This window comes from Aethina tumida, chromosome 1 (genome assembly GCF_024364675.1).
Source record: "Aethina tumida isolate Nest 87 chromosome 1, icAetTumi1.1, whole genome shotgun sequence".
Lineage (NCBI taxonomy): Eukaryota > Metazoa > Arthropoda > Insecta > Coleoptera > Nitidulidae > Aethina > Aethina tumida.
Genome location: NC_065435.1, coordinates 57942169 through 57967227, shown reverse-complemented (window position 1 = coordinate 57967227; position 25059 = coordinate 57942169). Strand labels below are relative to the sequence as shown.

At 30.4% G+C, this 25059-nt stretch overlaps 2 protein-coding genes across 2 annotated transcripts in view; one reads left to right on the top strand and one right to left on the bottom strand.

Moving 5' to 3' along the window:
* The window catches only part of LOC109609331 (sodium/calcium exchanger 3), a 93849-nt gene that overhangs the window by 53787 nt on the left and 15003 nt on the right, over window positions 1-25059 (top strand). The gene's annotated exons all lie outside the window — the stretch shown is intronic.
* Window positions 18960-22944, bottom strand: LOC109609332 (uncharacterized). Its single transcript, XM_049961523.1, has 12 exons — window positions 22882-22944; window positions 22573-22774; window positions 22302-22515; window positions 21948-22192; window positions 20828-20950; window positions 20642-20764; window positions 20272-20586; window positions 20101-20217; window positions 19583-19679; window positions 19386-19529; window positions 19171-19329; window positions 18960-19111 (listed from the first exon to the last, which is right to left on the bottom strand). The coding sequence occupies exons 6-12, from the start codon at window positions 20746-20748 to the stop codon at window positions 19094-19096; spliced, it is 957 nt and encodes a 318-aa protein (XP_049817480.1). The 5' UTR covers window positions 20749-20764; window positions 20828-20950; window positions 21948-22192; window positions 22302-22515; window positions 22573-22774; window positions 22882-22944; the 3' UTR covers window positions 18960-19093.

The following is a 25059-nucleotide window of genomic DNA, read 5'->3' as shown; positions in this document are numbered from 1 at the left end:
GTTTTTCAAATTAAAATAATAAATTATTTATGTAATAAATATATAGTTGTTCTGCTATTTCATCGTAAGAATGAAATGTTGAATTATATTTTAATGTTGCTTAGATTTGATCATAGATTAATGAAAATTAAATTTTAATGAAATTTAATATCTCTTATTATGTTTGCAAATAATCCAATTAAAATAGACTAAGTACAGTGTAACATACGTAGAGAGACCGATATTCACTTTAATCCTGTAACAAATTGAGATAATATCAGGATAAACTGGTGCCCAGTATTATATATTAAGTCTTGAACATGTTACATTATTTTCATGACTCGCATGATATTCACAGATTATTAGTAAATGGCCGTTTGTCACGCCATATATGTTTTACACCTAAAAAAATAATTAGGCCGACTATGGCTATACTAAGGACAATTATTCTAATTGAGGAACGCAAAAATACACGTTAGAAGTCAAAAACCTTCACGATAGATTTTATCTAAGAATTCTAGGGATTTTGTTATTAACTTATTTACAAGCATATTTTTTATAACAGAATTAAATTGTAATTGTTTTCCACAGATATATTTTATTTAATAGAAATTGATTCCAATCATCAAGTACCTGTGACATAACACTAAACCAATAAAAATGTTTCAGTATTGAATAATACTGAATGCTGTTAACTAGTAAATGAATATTAAGTTACGAATGCCCACTGTCATCGTACACATATTTGATTTATGAAGGTACTTTTATTTCATTGTAATTTTATTTATTTTTATCCACTTGTGAATGGAAACTCCCTGTAAGTTTTTTAATAAAAGGTCGATTTCAACGAATAAGGGCTCAAAAGATAGAAAATGAAACATCCACTGGTCTACAGTTTACATTATTCCATCATCAGTCGCATTGTGAAATAATATAATAGATGTAATTGATTGTGAGTAGAATTATTAATGAACAATGTGTAACAGGGAAAATTAAAATTGTGCTTCTAGAATTAAGAGTTAAACTAATTGTGACAACTAAAATCAACTACACTTTTAGATCTATAATATTAGAACAATTTTTATGCCATGCATTAAATTGTCCCCCTATTAATTATTAGTTAAAAAGGTATTTGTAACTAAAAACATCAACAGTGAAGTCGTAAAAAGTATTATAAAACTTTTGATTCTGAGCTATTTTTTGGGAAATCAAATTTATTAGTGATACGCATTGAGCGTTTAATAACACATTTTTATTCGACGTTAATAACTTCCGTTCCGTTCAAAAATTGCCATGGAGGACTTTTTATAACCTTACAGTTATTTCAAACATATTTAAAGTTAGGTATTAAAATGGGTTCACTTTAAGTGTTATTAATGATATTAATAGGCTGTAATAATTAATTTTTATGGATATCGATACAAAAAATACAACTATATAGTGTATTATAACTTATAAATAATACAATGTGCATTTAGTTTCAAGTAGTATCTCTAAAGGTTTAAAGTTGTTCGGAAAATTATGGAGTTAACTTACTCCCAATGAGAGGAGTAGAGCAATTGGAATGTTGGAATCTGCGGTCAATCTAATCTAATTGCAGGTAGATTCAATATTGCTCAAAGTATTATTTCTCGCTTGTGTACTCTATTTTATCAAACTGGCTTCACTTCAGAAAGACCACTGATTCTTGCCATTTAGAGACGGTAGGTCAACGTCCTCCTCCCCCCAACTAGTTAGTCAGTTAGAAAACGTTACAGGAGTTCGTAATACTCAAGGTACAGTAGGGAGACACTTGGCAAATGCAGGTTTTGGTTCACGAAGACCATTGCGACGCTTGCATTTGACACACGAAAGAAAGAGACAAAGGGAGAATGAAAATCTGTACTTTTGACAGATGAAACTAGAAATTATGCTGATCTGCATAATACATTGAGACCTTACATCTTCCCCCAAGGTTCCCTTGTCTAAATCCTATCGAGCATGCATGGAATATGCTATTACTTTTGAACCATCCATATTGACTTAATATTCTTCCAGAGGTTTAAGCTATAATTATGCCGACAGAACCAATATACCCCAAAAAGAATTGAATAACTTCATAGATATCAATGCTCACGAGGGACTTATGTACAATACCGGACAAAATTAGAGCTACTTTCTTTTTATTTATATGCTAAACAATATGTACTTACGAGACTGATTTTTGTTCCATTAAATAATAAAACATACATATATAAATTATGTTATTTATTGATGCAACATATAACGTTAACAATGACATAAAAAGTAGACCCAGAAATTTAAAAATTTTTATCGCGACAAAATTAGAGCCATTCTTCATAAAAATTAAAAAAAAAGTAAATCATATGTAAATGGCCTAATATTTAATATTTCGTCCAGTGTAAATATTTTTGGCATAGATGTGATTGGAAATTATTTCGTCATCAATATTATTCCAAATATTTTTGATATCTCCTACAAGTTTTCTATCGGATTAACATCGGGAAATTGAGCTGGCCACTTTAGTACACTGATTTTTTGTTGAACAAACATTGTTATGCTGATATATAAATTTTTCGATATAACGACTCATTTCGCCTTCTATTTTGTGAATTGGATCCATACCGTAAGCAGAAAAATAACCCCAAAGCATCTGCCACCTCTATGTTTAATAGCTGTTGTAACATATTTTGGATAGTCTACTATTTTTAGGCCGATGGACAAACTGTCCACCATTCCTTCCAATCTCTTGCTGTCCAGTTCCGTTGCCTATGAGCTAAAAGAAGTCTTACTTCCCGATTCTATTTTGAAAGACAGGATTTTTTTGCTGGACGTCTTTCTGGTAGCCCTGTCTCCACTATCCGACGCTGAATTGTCCTCGAACTAATTGAGCTATCTCCTAAATCTTTTAAAATGTGAGTTGCGGACATCCTTGGATTATTTCTATTAAGCACTTTTATGCAACAATCTAATGCTCTGGAGGTTTTTTATGTTAAATTTATTAAGTTGTGTTAACATTTTCCATGAATTTATATAATATAATATACAAGTAATAAATCTTAAAATGGTATATAGTATACACGTAAGAATTTAATTTTAACTTACATATTAATAGTCTATTCATATTAAAGCAACTACTCAATTATATTTGCTACATATTAATATAAATTTATATGTAACATAAACATATGCTGGTTTAATTTAATATTATTTAATAGGCAATATATAGTTTTTGTTTATTTAAAAGGACTTTTATTATTAAATAAATAACACAAAAATTAAATTTAAATAAAGTTAAACTAATTTAGTTAATTCTGATTCACTAAAATAATTTCACATTCTATTAAAAGGATATACTTGTTTTCAGATTAAGGTAATGTAATACAATATATGTATATGTCTTGTTCAATTTGCTTATAACTGAAATTTCAAAAATTACATTTGAAACTAGAATTATTCCAGCACTAATGCTGATTAATAGTGGCATGCAAAATGTACATAGTTTGTCAGAATGTATAAATCCGTAGGAATTTGATGGCGAATCCAATTTACATTTGTTCCTCGGAAACAGAGAGCGAGTCTGCTTTTGCAAATGCCACAGGAAAAGCTTGAACATTATAACAGTTATTGGTTGATGAAAAGCGAAATCATCTTAATTTAATTGGCATCGAACACCACGAAAACAAGTAACAAATTTTCGATTACGTTTTATATATTTTTATGGGAAATTTATTAGCCATTAAGTCAGCATCATCTCGGCTTGATTAAAAACCGCCTTGATTCCATTTAAGCTTCCACTTGGAAAGTTTTAATCAGATTATTAGAATTTTCAATTATTCTAAAGGTACCGCGGCAGATAGATTTTCATTATATCCTTGCAAAATTCTCAATGCTAAAACTTCGATCGGCATTAAAGCAAAAACCACAAATCATGCCATTTTCACGTCATAAATTTTAACGGGGGCCATTATTGAATTTTGCGGCGAATTATTTTGAAACTAAAGTTTGGTCCGTGGGATCCTTAAACGTCGTTTTGTCGTCCCGCGGAACTGAATATAATATTAGCTTAGGCGTGGAACGTTATGTACAAATAAATGAAAAGTTCGTGATTGTTGCCCGAAAGTTTTGGATGTTATTCTACGCGAAGAATCGAAGCATAAATTGAATTGAAATTATTTTATTTCGATTCTGATTTTGGATTTTGTTAGATGATTTAGTCATGTCTAAGGCATTTTATTATTTTGGTGTGACTAAATGGTGACATTGTCCTATTTTTTATAATCCAAAAAAATTCTTCCATTAATATCAGTCTAGACATTAATTAGACGTTTAAAAAATTAATTATTATTATTATTCAGAGGAGAAATAAAATACTATATAAAATTAAGACCAAAAAGAAAATATTTCAGTTTTACACGAATTTCACTTTAAAATTAAGAGATAAATTATATTTTTTAAGTTAAAAATGTTATCCACTAATTCTTATTCTCATTATATGATCATTATCATTTTCTTATGTTTGGAACCTTTATAATCAACACGCTTGAAAAATATATTGGGTAAAGTTCATTGTGACCTGAAATTACGACACTAGAAGACTCAAATGACAAATATATTCTCTAAGAGCTTCAAAAAAAGTGGAGTATATTTGAAAAAAAATTGAATCCTTAAGAGAGGAATATAACATGTGGAGTTTGTCATTAATTTAATTGGGAAACAACCCACATAACAAGCGTGAGAGAGTAATGTTAAGAATGTACAGAATCTTTACAGTCAAATGATGGTATAAATTTTGTCGGTGCGTTCTCACTGGGTTGAAGCGAATAATCTTTCCATAGAAGACGTATCGCTTCTGAGGAAGTTCAAAGAAAGAAACTGCATATTTAAACAAAAAACAGATTTTTCGACTGATTACATTTAACGAAATGCAAATTCTTTTTGTTTGAGTTTTTCTTTTAATTTAGATTTATAATAGACATCAATTTTAACTAGATTATCGAAATTATATTATACAGTTAAAAATAAATGATCATGGTCAAAAATAAAAAAAAAAACATTTCATGGTTTTAAAAATAATTTTAAATTAACTTTATTAATCTAAAAATAAAAAAAATAATTAAAATAATTTAATAATAATTTCTTTGTGATAAACATATGTATAATATTGAAATAAATATGTAATTTAGAGAGAATACTGAAATTTAATATTTCATTTTGATTTGTTTCACTTTGATAAAATTTACAAGAATCTCAGCTTTTCGTAACTCGTTTTACGGGATAAAATTTCAAAGGGATCAGATAAAAATTGTTCAAGTGTAACATTCTTTTTGAGCCATCAGCGTTAATTTGTTAACTTCCGCAATTTTTATCCGATTCCTTTGAGATACTAAAACACTAAAATGTATACAGGTCTTGTGAATTTCATTAAACTCGTCTGAATATTCTTAAGATATTAAGTGATTTTTAACATTTCAAGACTAAAATGAAATTTAACAATTAAATGTATTTTCATTTAATATTCAGTATTTTTATATAAATGATGTAAATTTCGTGTAAAATATACTTATATTTAGTTGTCATTAGTCTTTTGTTTTTTTATATAAAAATAATATTTTATAATAAAAAATAAAATTTATTTAGTAAAAGTATACACGAATTAATAAATTTAACATAATCAGCATTTTTATTTTTGATCAAATTTATACAATTTATACAAAAAAGACATCATCCGAAAATAAGCCCTATCGTGATTTTCGGAACTTTTTGTAAAATAAGACATCACCCGAAAATGATGATGTTTCCAATGCACTGCGAACAGGCTACTTAGACAAGAAGTATTCATTTAACGATAGCTATATCGCAAGACATGAGAGATTCGGACCAATGATTCAACAGGAAATGGATTTGGAAGAAAATCAGAATATAATTCAGAATTTTATTTATGACGATGTTCCAGAAGATGACATGACTGTAATTGAATAAATTTAAATTTCTCTATTCTGTGTAAAATAAATATTAAATAAAAATATATAAATATACTTTTATTTTTGCCCTCCCTAGCGCGTATTTTGGACCAAAAAAGAAAGTAGGACAGTGTCTTATTTTCGGAAAAAGACGGTATCTTCTGCCCTTCTCCAAATTCTTCTTGGGGTATGTTGGCTTATGTCCCCAAAATTATAGTACGAAGCTCTAGAAGAGTATTAGGGACTAATGGTTTGAAAGTTGCCGTTTTAGCATATTCCATTCATGCCTGATAGGATTTAGATCCCCTCGAAGGAAGTGGAAAGAGTTCAATACTCAGCGTGTCGAGTCGTTGGGCACAATTCCTGAGCGATGCGGAGGAGGAACAAAAACGCGGATCGGTCCTGTGTCTCAATATACATATAATTCTGTATGGTCATTATAACAAATTCTTCTCCATCATAACCGAACACCCTTAAAATGGGTAAAATTCTTGAACTCTTCGACGGTTTGCTAGAATATTTTATCTTTACCATCGGCGATCATCATTGTACAGTCCAGTTCTATTTTCATTTGTGAAAAGTACAGACTTCCATTCTTCCGTCTATTGAACGTAAGACCTTTCCCATTCCAACTGTTGCTTATGGTAACTACAGTGATACGAACTCCTGTAGGGTTTTCTTGCTAATCAGTCAGTTACGTGGAAGACGCTGTAGCGTGCCGACTGTCTATTGTCGTAAATATTGGTCTTCATATGCAGTAGTTTTTCTTGGTTTACCACTTCCTGGTCTTTCTGAAGTGAAACCAACTTGTTAAGTGAAACGTTTATTCTACCTGCGATTTCGATCCGATTGACCTAAGATTTTAACATTTCAATTGCTTTATCCCTCTCACTTAGAGTTAATTTATGTCTAGGCATAATTATCCGAATAAATTTTGACAAATATTCGTGCAAACAGTACTGTAATCAATTATAAATTGAACGTAAGTACTGTACTGACTTCTTTAAAAACTTGGTCTACCATTGTTTGATCTTTCTGAACTAAAACCAGTTTAGTAAAATTGAGCAAGAAGTAATATTTTGTGAAACATTGATTTTAGCTGCGATTTCGATCTGATTAACTCCAGATTCTAACATTCCAATTGCTTTACCCTCTCATTGGGAGTTAATTTACGTCTAGTCATAATTATTCGAACAAACTTCACTTATAAACTAAATTTACATTATACTGATTCCTTTAAAAACGTATGGAGTTCCTTTCTTTATCTTTTTGTGTAAAATTTCATAAAAATTAATAAAATAATCACTGCCAAGTCATCAAGTACAATTAATTAAATGCCAGTTTATGTATGCATTGTAATATTTTGAAAACAAGTGCTAATTGCCAACAATGGTGGTTACACGAGTGAATAACTATTATTAAAATTTAATTATAATTTAACAATGTTCTTTGTTAATGCAAATTAAATATTTTAAAATTTTAGTGGTGTTGTTGCTTTCACGTGAACCAAAACATATAATATAAATGTAATATTACAAGAGAAATTAAAATTTTTGCCTTTTGTATCACAATGATGAATATTATTCACAGAAAACAATAAAATATAATGGTTTTGACACTTTTGTAACCGTGGTCTCTGTCGTTTTTTTTATTTACACGAATTTATTATTAGTAGCTAGTTGATGTACGTTAATTTTAGAATACAACCTTGAAAAGCCATCAATCCAATATTCTACTCATATGTCACTATTCATTTTTTCGGAAATGAAACATAGTTGTACCCCCATGTCACTTCATCATTCCGTTGGCTGGTCGGATGTCAATAAAATTTGATTAAATTTCAAGTTTAACGCCTCCACATTGTCGCACATTTTCTTCACATCGCCGAATGATTTATGTAATAAATATCCGTTTTATATTAAAACTTAAGGAATTTTTAATAAAAATTCCCGACAACAAGATTTTATGCATAGTAATGCGAGAAGCGTGCAATTTGGGAAAACAGGACGAGACTAAAGTTTACGTGTCTCGTAATCCGTCGGCGAAATAATAAAACTTTACCGGATCGGTAATTTTGCTTAAAAACTGTGCCACTTTTTTCCCGTTTTGTCATTAGATTAGATCCACACACACACACACCGACTGTCTCACGCCGTCACGGTCGATTTGTCCATTTTTGCCAGATTCACTTTGACCTCCCTCCGCATTCTAATGACTCGCCGAATCCCTCATTTCAATTTCAAATCGGGGCCACAATCCAATCCCCGTGAAACTATCCAGTCCCGGTATGTGTGCAACATCCGAGTCATCGAGGCCTTATGTCGCCCGACAAGCACGTCCCAAAAACCGTCACGTAATTAGATTAAGCGGCATTAGAGATTTATTAACCTTCCTTCCGTCGTCTAATAGAAAACTGATGAAGATGCATCATCTCCGCGCTACTTTCTTAACTGCGTTAGAGCGGCTCTCACGTAATTTAATACCTGGTTAATTCAGCCAATTTTGCCGGTCGGTACTTAATTTTATTTACCGTGTCACCCTTTAATACACCCTTGTGTGAACGGTGGGTGTGGGATTGTTAAACTATTATGTGTTTTTTTTTCTGCCATCGATCCAGAATAAATTGGAATGTTTATGAATGCAAAAACGTCAAGGACTTGCCTAATCAGTGTATTGGTTGCATGACGTGAATGGGGCTGTTTTGATCACGAATCTTACATAATGGAATCATGATGGTTTTGTTCCATTGATTGCGGATGATAAAACCACCATTACAATGTAAATTGCTTTGAACTTCGAGGATTTGCTATTTTTGCTGTTTAGGTTGTTAATGAATGGGAGTTAATTAACGTGCACATACGAGATGAACGTTGATGAAAAGTGGGTAATTTTAGAAAATTACGTCTAAATATAAACGTATTTTGACTTAAGTAAATTTAAGGACACTTTTATGGAACCTGGATTGAATGATTAACGTTCGAGGGCACTCACTCGGTAAATTAATTATAAACTTTTCGCATCAACAAAAGAACTACATATAACCGAGTGCCGCATTTTAAATATCTTTGACAATTCATAATAAAATATTCATCAAACTTCTAAAGTTATGATGAGCTTTTAGAATGTATTAAAATCAAGGTAAATCAAGGCCATGTGCGCGTTTCACCTCTTTGTTCCACGTCAGCTCTTTCTTTTTGTAGAAGTTTGCCAAACAAAAGTAAATATTAGAAGTTTTTGAAACTTTTATTAGGTGGCAAGATGTTGCCAACGTAAGCAAGAAACTGTTATTCATGTCACGGTTCCATTACAACAGAGAAACAACTAAGTAACTAATCCGTCTGTAAACTTTTTAAATAAACATCGCAACTAAAACACTAGCTTAATGAATCCAAGTTGATGATCTTAAATAATTGCAATAACAAAGATTAGGTTATCTCTGTTATTAAATTTTAATATTATAAATAATAAAATTATTTTGGATTTAGAATAATAAAATATAGTTGAAACCTATTTTGCTTTTAAAATTATTATTTTGTTCATAAAATATGATAAAATAGAATTAATAGCTAAATCTTCAAAAGGGAAAATATTATTTGAAGTTATTTTTTAACTAAACTTCAATCAATGTAGTAATCAATCATTGATTTTAATTATTTTTGTTTTAATTTTCAAATGTTCATATTTATTTACATAAATTTATAAAAGTGATTGGATTGAAATAACGAACATGAATATTTACTTACTATTCTCTATGTCAATAAAAAAATCGGTTATACAATATAGCTCATTAAAGATAGAGACTTTCGTAACGTAGTTATTTATAATTCGATTTTAATTAATATCAGCTTAAAAAATAGTCAGTCATAAATAAAGAAATTATCATCTTAAATAGATCACATTGCATGTATATTTTATATTGGTTAATTAGCTCATAATTTTAATTTTTGTGTGGACGTAATTAAAGCAACAAATTAATTTTATTAATTAATAAATATCTAAAAGAAAACCTCAATCTTTCGTCCATTATTGATTCCATTAGATCGTGCAAAATATCATCATCCGCATAGATTAAATCTCTTGAAGAAGATAATTTCTTGCCTCAAACATTCATTTCCATCACCTCCCATAAATTTTTAATGGAATTTAAGTTCAGTGATTGAGCTGGCAATTCTAAAATTTCAATTTATTTGTTCTTTAACCATTCCTTAATCAGTTTTGCAAGAGTTTTAGGTAGATGTCGTGTTGGAGGAGAAATTTTACTTGTATATTCCACTCTGTGAAAGGTAACATAATGAATCATAATATATCATTGTACTTTTCTATAATGGATATAGGATTATGGAATCCCTTCGATGTGATCGTGACCAGAAAAGCAACCCCAAACTAAAACCTTGCCACCACCATGTTTTAAAGTAATGCAAACATACTTTGCATCGAGTCATTCATATTTAGGACGTCTTAAATATATATTATCATCAGTTTTAAACATGTGATTGGTCACTAAATGAAAATGGAATGAATATGTTGGTAGGGAATTTTTAGCCTTCTTCGACAGGCCATTGTGTGAATAAACTTGTTTCAGCCAAATATCAACGAATGCTTCTGAGTGAAACCTATACCTCCGGAATTTCAGCTTTAATCGTGGACTTACGTTAAGAGTTTTACAATGGATTTACAGATGGAAATTATTTTTTTATTTTTTTATCGATTCTGCAGTGGACACCTTTCTACAAAGAGATACTGTACTTTTAGTACTGTTAAAGGATATTATAAGAGCAACAAGTTTTTGGTCGCTTCAAAAAATTTTTGTCGCTTCTATTATGTCCAATACTATATGTCAAAGTGATTAATTTTGGAAAAAGTTAAATAATTTATTACTGGTTTAAAAAATAAAACAATAATTATGACCCAAAAAACTAAAATATTAATAAAAAGTGGATTTTCTCACAAAAAAGTCTGATTTTTTAAATTTATATTAATTTTAATAGAAAACATCAAATGCTTCTACAACCAAAGGTTTAGCTTAAAAATCAAAGTTAATTTTTTAAAACTAACGTTCTTAACTATCGGAACCACCAAGGACCATCAATCGAGAACAAGACATATAAATATGAAATGAAGGATGGAAAGGTAAAACTGAGAATGATAGATATATTTTTTAAAATCTTATTTCTAAGAAGGGTTTAGTCCAAAGGGTCGTCGACGATGGTAATGGCTCGTTATTTTTCTTTCTTGCGCTGAGTCGTAATTTAATACATCTCTGATTAATGGATTGAATCGAACCTAAAGAGGTTGACATCTTTCTTCTTTATATTGTCAGATAAGGAAGTTCAATCAATATATTCCTTACAAATCAAGGACAACAGCTGCATATTTTATACATTTATTTTTATGAAGTGAATCTTTGAATATGTGCCTTGGCCACAAAATCTTTACACAAATAAATCACTGGTTGATTCCTGACAATCACCCTCAAAGTTTTTAATTGGATCTTATTATTGAACATTTCTTCCCCATCTAGTACTTACCTCTAATGCTATCGACTATATTCAAAAATTAATTACATGGGGATCTAATCGTTTGATTTTACAAAGAGAAATAAACGATATTATAAGAACAACAAGTTTTTGTCACTTCAAAAATGTCCAGATTTAGTTGTTTTTATTATCTCCAATACTGTATGTCATCTCTAATTTTCTGAATATTTTATTTAAATTGTTTATTTTCATCAATACTAAAATAAATTACTTTTTAATTTTCTTCCATTGAATTTTTAAGAAAAAACTAAAAATGTGTTAAATATGTCATGTGATGACAAAGTTAAACATTAATTTAACATCATGAATCAACGGACCTCTGCGCCCAAACATTTTTCATCGCCCAGTATATTTCGTGCAGTGATTTATCTGGCAAAGAATTAATCAGCGAGGGACACCAACAAGATCGGTGAAACGAAATTTGAGACAGTGATAAACTATCACTTGATGGTATTACTAATTGACGCAAAGAAACTTACAACTTTCACGGACAAGATAGTGTCGGAAATAAGTCTCGATAAGATTTAAGTCGGTCAAAGTTCGAATTGTCCCGAGGTTGTTAAGTGATGAAAACGGGAACGATAACGACCTGCCCCAAATGTCATTATCCGAAAAAAAAAATGTGATAAATCGAACTTCTCATTGTACAGGGCGATTTTTCTTGACCAAATGGTCGAACAAACGTTTCCTTGAATGTGTTTAATTTAACTGGTAGTTTAAATGTGCGTCTTCTGGGAATTCCACCCCGTTTGTATGTTATTGGGTCCGGCGTTGCGGTCTGACAAAAGGTCAATTGCAGGACCTCCCCAACGAAGCTATTACCGAGGATGCGAAACGCTATAAACTGTAAATTCTCCCCCTTCCTCCACTATGATATGGGGGGAAAGTATCCCCGATAGTAATTCTCAATGCCACATTGACCATTCGCATTAAAATAATATCGCAATTCAAATTCGCACGTAACACAACTCAATGGCACGAAGAATTACACCTTGCTTTTCTAAATGGACCGGCATTAATGTCCATATTAAAGCCGAAATGTAGATAAAAGTAATATATGCGGGTGTAAATAATGAAAGTTTCGGTTTCAAATGGTTTTAAATGCGTCCAATTCCAACAATTGTTATTTATAGGCTGGATTCCACACTTGGGAAAGTTGGGCGGTGTTGGCGGTGTTTGGGAGATTAACATATTATGTGCACGGATTAAATTCATCACATATTTAATATTCGGTTCTGTGTGTTCAAAATATTATTCTATTCTTTTTTTTTTTTAGTTAACTTTGTATTAATTCAGCATGTTAAATATTGTTTTTTTTTTTTTAATTTATAATAACTTGAAGAAAAATCAAGAAACCCTTCCACAACAAAATACCTAACTTAAGAATGAGTCAACTGTATAACACTACCGTTTTTAACCAACAGAGCATCCAGATTCAAGGACCATCAATCCAGAACAAGACGCCTAACAAAGGAAGGGAACATGTAAATATGACATGAAGGATGAAAATGTAAAACTGAGAATGATAGATATAATTTTTAAAATCTTATTTCTAAGAAGGGCTTAGTTCGGGAATGGTAATGCTTCCTTATTTTTCTTTCTTGCACTGTGTCGTAATTTGATACATCTTTGATTAATGGATTGAAAAGAACCTTTCCAAAGAGACGAATACCTTTCTTCTTTATATTCTATATAAGTCCAACAAATATTATATTCCTTACAAATCAGTGACAACAGCTGCATATTTGACAAATTTATTATTATGAAGTGGATGTTTGAATATGCAACTTGGACACAAAATCAGTCATCAGTCACCCCCAAAATTTCTAATTGGATTTACTATTCATCTTACTTGCCTCATCCACTTATTAGAAAACATACCACTAACGACGACACAGAGACGATGGGTTGTAGGTTGACGCCGTTGATATTGACTTGACTGACTATTTTCTGGTTAAGCTGGATAGGCTGGATTTTGGTTCATTCTCACTGAGTTTATCTCTTATTTAACTAATTGTAGATTCTATTCCAATGGATTCAAATCTGTTTCATTTTTCCAACCTCTGGCATCCCTTAGAGATTAAATTTATTACCATTACTATTTTTCTTATTTGTTAATGATCTACGTACTATAATATCCTCTTCATATCTTTTATTCCCCCATGATATTAAAATATTACAGTTAATAAGGAAAATAAATGACTGCTACAACCCTTCAAGCGTCTCTGGACGTTGTTAATCCCTGGTGTTTAGTTTGGTCCTTAATATTAATAAACGCAAAAATTATGTAGTTTTCCAATATTACCTTAATGATACAAACATTTTGAACTGTGCTAACTCAGCACTAAAATCTCTAGAATTCACATTACGAAATTGTCTGTTTTGTGCTGGTTATGCACAATGTATAACTTTTGATCCAATTTTATAAGTTGTAACGTCCTTACTGCCCCTAATTCGTCTACTCCTTGGTCTTTCTGAAGTAGAGCACTTTGATAAAATTGAACACAAGCAAGAAATACTAATTTGTTGAACACTGAGACTACCTGCAATTTCGATTTTCCAAGATTCCAGTTGCTATAAGCTAACTAAATTATGATATAAAGTTGACATGTACTAAATTGCCATTAAGGATATCATCAACTTTGTGATACCTCCTTTGACTACTTTATTTATTTTTATTTTCTATTAAATTATTTTTTGTTTGCTAGGTGAGTATGTAGTTTCAGAGTTGTGGCGATTTAATGTGTACATGCATTGTACATTACTAAAAAATTCAATAAATTTTACTAAATTAGGTCAATATATACACAACAGCAGACAGTTTTACTTTACATTATACATAAAGTAAGATGGAAATACACCCTTTATTTCATTTTTATTTAAAATTTAATTTTAGCTAATAATTAACAGCTAATATATCTATGCGTGACATAAATATCATTTCATTCAAATATTATAGATTTTTTATAAAATTGTAGTCAAAAATTAGGGAAATAAGAAGTACAATTTTAATTTAGTCTTTTACACATTATTCTTTAATAATTCTACTCACGGCCAGTTATACACTTTCAAATTCAAATGATGATGACATTTGTTACGTACGTAATATGAATAATGTTAGAACCACTTCATGGTTTTCATGAAAAATGCTCTAATCAATTTTTTAACTGTAAAGAATGAATTAGTAGACCAGTAGATGTACTATTGTCTATTCTCACCCATTATACATTTAAATCGAGTTATTATTACAGTTACAATGGGTTTCCACCTACGATTGGATGAAAATAAAATTGCAATGAAATAAAATACTTTAATCAATCAAATATGTGTACGATCAGAGTGGCATTCATATAATTTTTTTTTCTTTATCTTTTTTTGCCGAAATTCATAAAAATTAAATTATATATATCGCGAGTTTAACACTAATTTACAAATCCTGTACATGTAGTGTTAAAAGTAATAAAATAAACCAAACAAATAATTTTTTGTTTGTTAAAAACAACAAAAACTGACAACTACACCAAACTGAAATTTAGCAGTTTCGCCTGAAATATTACTATTTTCGTTTTTAGCTAATGGAATATTAATTTATATTTAATTAAATCCGTACTGAAAGTAACACTAATTGACCATGTTGAATGAAATGCTCGTTTGGCAATTTTGAATAAATGCCAGATTAATAATCTGACCCACTTCGAATGTATTAATGAATAAATCAACTATAATTATCCATCCATTTTAAAAATGATATAAATGTCGCTATTAAGTGTACATATTTTTATTATTCAATATAAATGGTTACTAATGTTTTACTAAATACAGTGAATTATTGTATCGCAGTTAATTTTATCTTAATGAATTAAACCTGTTACCCACATGTAAATATTTGTAGTGCAAATTTTGTTTACTGCTTGTAAATAATAAAGTTTTCGGGACGTTTAAAAGCCAATTAGCGTGCTAAACCAAATAAATCACCATTAATACTGCATTAATTCAATATTACGAAATTAGTTCAAAAGGCGAGTAATAAATCACGCTCGACATGACGCTGTCGTGAATAAACTAAAATTGAATGGATCCACAGTTAAAAACTAAGTTCATTCATGACGCTGTAGAAAATAATTTCCATACATTTTACAGACCCAATTACCATCTAAAATACATACGCACATAAAAAACGGAAAAATATACATAATTCCGAGATAATATATTATGGAAGCTGATTACCGTGATTAACGGCTTGGATTTCGGTTGATTTAATGCGAAATTGGTTGAGTTATGACTAAAGTTTCGTCCGCGAACATCGACCGGATAATTTAGTCGAATGTAAAAGACAACTGTAATTGTCCTAATTATCCCTCGGTTGTGCTTGGTCTCAAACTTTATTATCGATTTCCTGCCGTAAACAGTTTCGAGGTCTGTTCTTTCGTGCCGTTTGGCAAAAACTTCGGAACGGTTTCGCGAAAAGAACGGTTACAACAACACCCGGCGAATAGTAAAACTTTAACGCGTCGTCCCGACCGTGTTTCAGTTTTATGAATATTCATCACAATGAAACGGTGTTTATCCTGAGAAACGGAAAAATGATAGGAATATCGTAACGAATGCAATTTAATGGATTATGTATCACTAATTTTGTTCCACGATAGGAATCTCGGGTATTCGCTTAACAATGTGAAGTTTGGAACGTTCCTCTTTAAGAAAACTTGCCGAGATTTAGTGGCAAACTTACCTATCTAGAATGTAATTCTACCATGGAGAAATTTAACATAATACCACAGAGTTATTCAACAATAAATTTAATCAACGAAATGCAACACCAATGCGTCGTCGCTGTTGTTGCGACAACGCAACTACGAAAACTATTCATATAGTCGAATATGTTTTTTGTCTAATGTTCTTAATGCCATTAATGTTTTAAATAAATTAATAATCTGTCGTTTCTATTTGTGAATTTGTAAAATTTATATTTTTTAAAATCACTACAACTAACATACTCTATATTAAAATGATTTAATTTTTAAATCTCTTGGAAAATATTAAACTGTAAGTAAAAAATTAAAATAATATTTTATATTTTATAAAGATTATTTAAATACAGTCTGGTATATTTAAAATTACGCCTAAAGAAACACAAAATCAGTAATATATTGTGGGTCAATATAATGCATAATTTGAAATAGAAGGATATAATTTTTTTAAATTTTATTGATTATTAATTCGATGTTATGTCATTGTTTATCAACATAATTATAGAAACATGCGTGTTTTTAAATAAAAAAATTAAACACCAAAAAAGTTATTTTATTTCAATCTTAGTTCAGTGTAATTTGCCTACGTGTTTTCACATCTTAGGTATTTCTAGGTTCTTTGTTTTCGTATGAAATGAATTGACAGTAAATGTAAAATTGTAATTTATCTAAAACTGACTGCACTCGAGTAATTACTCCTTAAAAAAAATACTACACTCAAGCTCATATGTTTCAACGATTCAATGTGAACCAATCGACAATCTCCAGGGTTCTGAGATGGTTTACTGAAACAGATAGAAACACAAGAAAACCAAGTTAGATTGAGGTAAAGTTTATAACATGTGCTTCTTTAATAATCGAATTTGTGGTTTTTATAACTTTAGAATAAGTGAAACAATAATTAGAAGAGTACTTGCAAAAGACATATCAGGCCAAGAAACCACAGTTCTCTTGTTCACTAGGAAGCATGAGGCCAAAAAATGAATTTTGCATGTAGAATAACGAAGATTGATCGTGAATATTTGGTGTTGTTATGCCATTTGCTCTTCTTATCTACAATCTCCTACAAGTTTTCTATTGAATTAAGATCAGGAGATTGAGGTAGCCACTTTAAGATATTGATGTTTTTGGTGAACAAACCATTTTTAACAAACTTGGCAGTGTGTTTGGGGTCATTGTCATGCTGAGTTATAAATTTTAACGGCATTTCAACTTTGCCTTCTATTTTGGGGGCCATAACGTAAGTGTAAAAACAACGCCAAACCATAACATTGCCACCCCCATGTTTAATAGTTGTTGTAACATATTTTGGATGAAGTCTACTGATTTTAGGGCGATGAACAAGTTGTCCACCATCACTTCCGAAAATATTAAACCTCGATTCGTCCGAAAATAATACTTTTTTCCAATTTTTTCGTGTCCAGTTCCGGTGCCTAGGAGCGAAAAGAAGCTTCTAGATTCTTTTTTGAAAGGCAGAATTTATTCCTGGACGTTTTCCTGGCAGTCCTACCTCCATTAATCGACACTGAATTCTCCTCCATATAATTTATTTATCTCTTAAATTTGAGTTGCGGACAACCTTGGATTATTTCTAATAAGCATTTTTATGCGACAATCTAATACTCTAGAGGTTTTTCTGTTTTTTGGTCACTTCGTTTTCGATTCTCTACACTTCCATGAACTCGAAACTGTTTTTGATGGTTTTTGATACCATTTGTTTTGATACAAGAATTTTGAATTATATATAGACCACAATAATTTTATTTTTTAAACACAACATTCATGTATGAAAGATATAAATGCAATTGAAAATTACTCGAGTGGCTTATATTTTTTTGGTTTTTAGAAATAATTGAATAAAAATTGTTTCCTACTAAACGTGAAAAATATGTAGGACCGAAATGAACTAAGGGTTTATTGTTTAAAGATATTATTTAATATTTAAGATAATTGCTCTAATATTGTCTGATGCTGTATGTATAAGCCAATAACTGTCAAGATATTTGATTCCCTAAATTTATCCCTACAACGTTCGTTATGGTATAGTGCAAAGGATTTAATTTTGAACTTTTGAATAGAGTTGATGTGGTCTACTAGGTAGCTCCCAAAATTTTATCCTGGACTGTCTTGAAGACATATTCATTTACATATTTCTTCAAAATTCAAACTCTAGTGTATAAGTTTTATAAAATTGGTATATATACTCCATTGTAATTTCGTTTTTTTTTCAAAATCTACTAAATATCAACCATATCATATAAGTATTATAAAAATGATATTTTTAATTTTGTCTCAGACATTAAAATTCCATGCTTTTTGTAAAATTTGATGTATTCTCATTTTAAAGCATTCAACATCGTATTTATTTTTTTAATGAAAATAACTTTTAATTATTATTTTGAATATTTCACTCTCAGAAAAATTGTAACAGAGATTTTTATTGTCTAGCTTTTAGTTATTATTCGTTATAATCATATTAAAAATAATTAAGGTTATTCAATTGCTTCCATCTGTATATTAGAATTTATAACTCAACGTTATTTGGATTTTGTGGAGATGTGTTTTACATAATTTGTAAAATGTGTACAAATATTTTAGTTAAGTTTTACGATAATACCTTATTAGTTAAATCAGACACAATTAAAATTATTTCAAAGGATTTAAAAATCAATTTTATTACTTAATTTTTATATTAAATTTAATTAAACAATGTTTAAGGTATAACTGAATGAAACAGAAATGAAATAGAATTAGTAACGAAAAATGAAAATAAAATTAATAACATATAACTAACTATAAAACTTAATCTAATCTTTGTTTGCCATTTCACATCTATGGACGTAGAATGTTATAGACCAGTACATCAGCCATCTCCAGATAACTAAAACTAACACATTTCTATATTAAATGGATAAATTGAAATAATATAATTTAATTTACCATAGCAGATATAATATTTATACTTTCTGGAGTCTGATCCATTTTATTCTTTTTATGTACCAGTTCGTCAGAAGAATCCGAAATGGACGAATTGTTTCTTTTAAGTCCTTGTCCTGTGACAGCTTTTGATGCATGATCATTTTCGGGACTGTCTAATGTCTGCAATAGATATATTTTTACTTGTTAAAATTATCATAAACTTCAGATGTTTCTACCTCGTGTGCTGCTAATTGTGATTTATGTTCCTCTAGTTTATTTTCCAGTTTGTTACAAGAATTCGAAATTGACGAATTGTTTGTTTCAACTCCTTGTCCTATGACACTTTCTGATGCGTGATCATCTTCCAGACTGCCTGATGTCTAAAACATACATATCTTTTTACTTACAAAAATTGTTATAAACTTGTTTCTACCTGGTGTAGATCTAATCGTCTTTTATATTCATTTAGTTTATTTTCCAGGGAACGTTTTTCATATTGTTTCAATTGTTTGGCATCATCGTACGATTTTCTAAAAATCAAGTAATAACAAGTAATATTTGTGATGAGATCTGTTGGATACACTTTTAAGGCTAAACACTCATATTTAAATCCGCTCTAAAATGGTATCACCACAATGAACCTTTTTTTACTTATTTATATTTGTTTGTCAGTGTACTGATGAACCCTTCATCGTCAGACTGTTGTAAATCTAATCTGGTTAAGGCGAGATGTCGATGAGAATGACATAGCAAGTGCATAGCTACGGTTCATTATATGTCAGTAAATCTTTGGCTTACTTACTCTTATGAATTCTATAGTAACCTTCTTTTTTAAGAATTTTAATAGAAACTAGGCGACATTCATTGTCAGGTGATGAATTCGAACCATTGACATCAAAAATTTTCAACGAAGCTTTTCGTATTTTTAGACGACAATTTGTGTGTACTTACTCCAATCTCATGATTCCTGCTTCATATTTTTTCAATTTATTTGCACAAATACCAATAAGTTGTGCGTTTATTAAACGATGTAATTTATAGTAATTTCTACACCTATTCCAAACTGACCTAAACAATGCTTAAATTAAAACAATTCTAACATAAGTCATAAAATTTACGTACTTCCTTAATCTAGAGTTCGTCCGTTTTAGGGAAGCTTCAGTTACTTTTAGGTTATCGACATTAGCGGTAACGGTTTCGTTACGCTGTTTAATTTCTTCAACTTGATTTTTCAGTTCGTCAGACTTTTTCACCGTGTCTGAGTATTCCTCCTTCAAACACATAATCTCATAAAATTTCCGACAGAAATTGTCGTTTAAAGCATCCCGCTGTTTTCGAAAGTCACTTGTCCGATCGGTATATTCGAACGTAATGCCAAACAGTTTGTGCATAGACTCGCTAGAACACGTTTCGCCGCACCGTGGACATGTTCCCGTTCTACGATAAAATGTTTTTTTTTTACATAAACAAATACTTATTTGGCGTAATTTACATTTCCAGGCTTTGAGAGATGCAAGGACTATCAAAAACATGACCACACTGAATAACGGACACATCCGAGTCATTGGTAAATGCTTGATCGCAAATCATACACTTCATGGTGATATTATTTTACCTATAATATACAAAATAAGTAGAAAATAAAAGGGATAATTTATTGTACATATACTATACTCACTTGACTGACTTAGGTGATACCAGATTTACGAAAAATTAAAAATTTGGTTGAATATGACAATTTCAATGGTGGAAGAAACTGTGAATTTATCGTCTCGTACTGATTTCAATTCGATTTTGAATACTGGAAGGAAAAATATCAAAATATTGTAGTAGTAATATTGTCAATATTGTAGTATATTGATATTATACTATTATCATATTTTAATAGTTACATCAGTAGTACAGCAGTAAATCAGTAGTAATGATTAAAAAAAAAAATAAAAAAAACTCTTGTCTATAACTCGATTTCCAACCTTTTTGTTAGTAACAAAATCATTTTAATCGAGTTATCCACAATCTCCCACAAGTTTTCAATTGGATTAAGATCAGGAGATTGAGGTAGCCACTTTAAGACATTGATTTTTTGGTGAACAAACCATTTTTAACAAGTTTGGCAGTGTGTTTGGGGTCATTGTCATGCTGAGTTATAAATTTTAACGGCATTTCAACTTTACCTTCTATTTTGTGAATGGGGCCCATAACGTAAGTGGAAAAATAAACACTAAAATTAAATATGCTTTAAAATAATTTAACATTTTTATATATCTGTACTTAAAACCATAAATAACTATATAGATAACCAAATGATATTTAGGTAAAAAATATTCCTTTGGACTTTTCGAAATTTAAGTAGATGTACAAGATCCAACCCGAATTGACCAATAAGAAATCTGTTACGCTACGATCACGTGCTTATCACGCAACTAAATTTGTTTATGTTACTTCGTACCTTGTATAAATGGACGATAGGTAAATTATTTATTTATAATAAAATTAAGCTGGTTTATATAAATTTATGGAACTGTTTTTGTGTTAAAATAAAGCGTGCAATTTATATGAAATATACAGGATGGCTAATCCAAAACGTACTATGAGATATTACAGACTGGGACTTTTGAGAAATTCAAAAATACGTCAAGTTTGTTTCATAAAACTTTTGATGTAAAAAGCATACCAAAGCCTTCAATCCCCGTATGTCATTCACTAAATTTTTTCAAACGGGACAGCCGACTAAATGAGGGGTGTCAGGTGGTTTGCTCTAAACTTCGTATGTAGCACCACAAAAAAATCTAAAGCACCTAATTCGGGTGAGAAATGCGGAGAAGCTCCATCTTGGTCAATGTAAGCGGGGTCGTTCTCTATCTTTCAGTGCTGTATATCGCCGGTTAAATTTCGTGGAAAGAAAAAAAGTCGCACAATGGAATTTCCATAAATACCTGCCCATACATTCAACTTCTGTGGCTGTTGTGTGAGTGGCTCCAGGAAAATCCTACTATTGTGACCATCCCAATAACGACAACTATGGCGAAGAAAGTGGACTCGTCTGAAAAACACAGGAAAAATAATCGATTGATCGATCCCACTTAGGGGGTTAAAGGTTTTGCTATGCCTCGGGGTACGTTTTATTTAGGCTAATTTGTATAAATACTCACTTGATTGGGGTGATATAGAATTGATGTGAGCTCAGTCTTTGTAAGCTATAACACCAGTCACTAGTGTCTGGATGAACGTTAAAAAATTGACAGAAAATGGCTGTCAAAAAATGATTGTAATTATTGCTACCATAGGTGACGAATGGTCAACAAAAAAAAAGGTGAATATCGGGTAACCAAATATTTGAGGTTCGCGACCCTCAAAAGTAATTAACTAGAATATAATTATTATATTAAATATAGGAAAAGAAAAAATATTAATAAAAGTTACCCGGAGAGAAATGTAATTACAGGTTTCTAAGATGACCGCTAGGTGGCAGAGAATTTTTCTTTCTTTCTAATTCACCAGGTGCATTTAAATTATTTTAGTTTTAATTTTGCAAACATTTGCCATTTTTTCTATTGTCTCCATGAAAATCCTAGGATTGTGATCAGCCTAATAACGACAACTGTGGCGAAGAAAGTGGACTCATCTGAAAAACAGGAAAAATAATCGATTGATCGATCCCACTTAGGGGGTTAAAGGTTTTGCTATGCCTCGGGGTACGTTTTATATAGGCTAATTTGTATAAATACTCACTTGATTGGGGTGATATAAAATTCATGTGAGCTTAGTCTTTGTAAGCTATAACACCAGTCACTACTAGTGACTCACTAGTGTCTGGATGAACGTTAATAAATTGACAGAAAATGACTGTCAAAAAATGATTGTAATTATTGCTACCATAGGTGACAAATGGTCAACAAAAAAAAAGTGAATATCGGGTAACCAAATATTTGAGGTTCACGACCCTATACTAGAAAATAATTAATATAATAAATATTATAATAATTAATATAATAAATATAGGAAAAGAAAAAATATTAATAAAAGTTACCCGGAGAGAAATGTAATTACAGGTTTCTAAGATGACCGTTAGGTGGCAGAGAATTTTTCTTCCTTTCTAATTTACGAGGTGCATTTAAATTATTTTAGTTTTAATTTTGCATTAACATTGGCCATTTTTTCTATTGTATTTTAAAGCATAAAAAATCAGCATTTCGTTCAACCAAAGTGAAATTACCGAGTTTTATTTTTTCCAATATTTTATGCGTTACTATAATAATACTGCAAAAATGTTTTCAAAAATAATAATCAAATTTCTTAAATCTACTATTATGAAATATTATTCATTAAAGATATAATTAAAGTTATTTTTATTGTTACTGAATTTATTCTTTTAAATTATAAATAAATTAATAATAACATATATTCTAAATATAGATGTTCTAGCATGTAAACGAATAATGTTCCGTGTGGTTTTTGTTACCGCACCCTGAAAAATGAAACCAGTCGCCTCCGCAGCAAAGTAAACCGCCACAGGTTTTAATAAGTTCCTCTGAAACTCACACACACGTGACTCGATAACTTGCGATATCTCAAACAACGCTGCACACATAAATAAAGGATCGGTGAGATATATATATATATATATATATATATATATATATATATATATATATATATGGTTATTTTCGGAAAAGGTCGCATATTTGGCTCTCGACGAAGTAAAGTGTGAAGCTGAACGCTTTTAATATTGACATTGTTCAATCTGTAATCGAGCGTGAAGTATAACTCCCTGGTGTATCAACTTCGAACTTCAATATTTCCTCACCGTTTCCTAAGTGATCGTTTATAATAAATTGACCATTTTACCGTTCCTGAAAAAGGTATTCGCCCACTTCTTAAAGTGCCTTTTATATTTTCATTTGTTCAGGAAAAACAATTAACAATTTTAATTGCCATTTTATACAGTTGTAAGACAGAGATACATGTCTTCTCATTACGGACGATGCATCGAATTAATATAAGTTTTCAGACATAATGTGGAATGGTTTTAAGGAAGCTTAAAGCTGTTTAGTTACTATAGTAACGCAGGGGAGTCGTGCATGGGCCTAGCAACCAAACGCGAGATCTGTTTACGCTTTTGCATAATTTTACCCATAATCAGGAATTAATTCAGTCACTGTTCTCCTTAGGGCGCTAATTTCAACCTGTTGAATTTTAAGCGAGTATTATCCACAGACATTCCATTACCGGGGACTTTTTTCGTTCGACATACATCAATAATATATACATTTTTTTAGCTAAGTAAGTTTAATTTTATTTATTTTTAATTGCAACATTTATTCGTAACAGCAACAGTGATTAATAAATTTCGTACTTTTGGGTGATTGTGAGAGTGTTAAAAATGCGAATTTTCAAATTCAAATCACATGTTTAATAATTGTCGGTTTTTTATAGTTGGCCTATTTCATTTCAAATCGACCTGAGGCTATGATTTTTTATTTTGATTAAATTGAAATATAACGAGCAATTAGAGACATATTCTCTAATTATAAATTGTTTAGTGGACCACAAGACTATTTTTAAAGTCGAAGAAGTCGAAGAAGATAACTGTAATTTGAATTTTGGAGGCCGTTTTGTAATTTCCTGTTTATAATTAAAATTAAAATATTATATGGAAAATAGAGAGTTTAATGGGAAATAATAAGAGACATGAACTAAACTGCGACTATTTTACAAATTAATGGTATTTTGTTAAGGTTATCTGTTAATTATATTGAGTGTATTTATATTGAATCCTAATTATGAATGATACTTATTTTAAACGTTCAGATTCTGCAAAATATATCTAAAATGGAAGTAAAATAGATTGTACCAAAAACATATCTCCAAGCCATGGCTAAGTGTTTTTGTTGCGAATAGGGTCGTCTA

Bases quoted from the DNA above. Each gene is read 5' to 3' on its own strand.
- LOC109609332 (XM_049961523.1), bottom strand. From the start codon at position 20,748: ATGAAGTGTATGATTTGCGATCAAGCATTTACCAATGACTCGGATGTG. The intron at 20,587-20,641 runs GTAAATTACGCC...ATTTTATCGTAG, and splicing joins ATCTCTCAAAGCCTGGAAAT to AACGGGAACATGTCCACGGT. The intron at 19,680-20,100 runs GTAAGTACACAC...CTTGATTTTTAG, and splicing joins GCAGGAATCATGAGATTGGA to AAAATCGTACGATGATGCCA.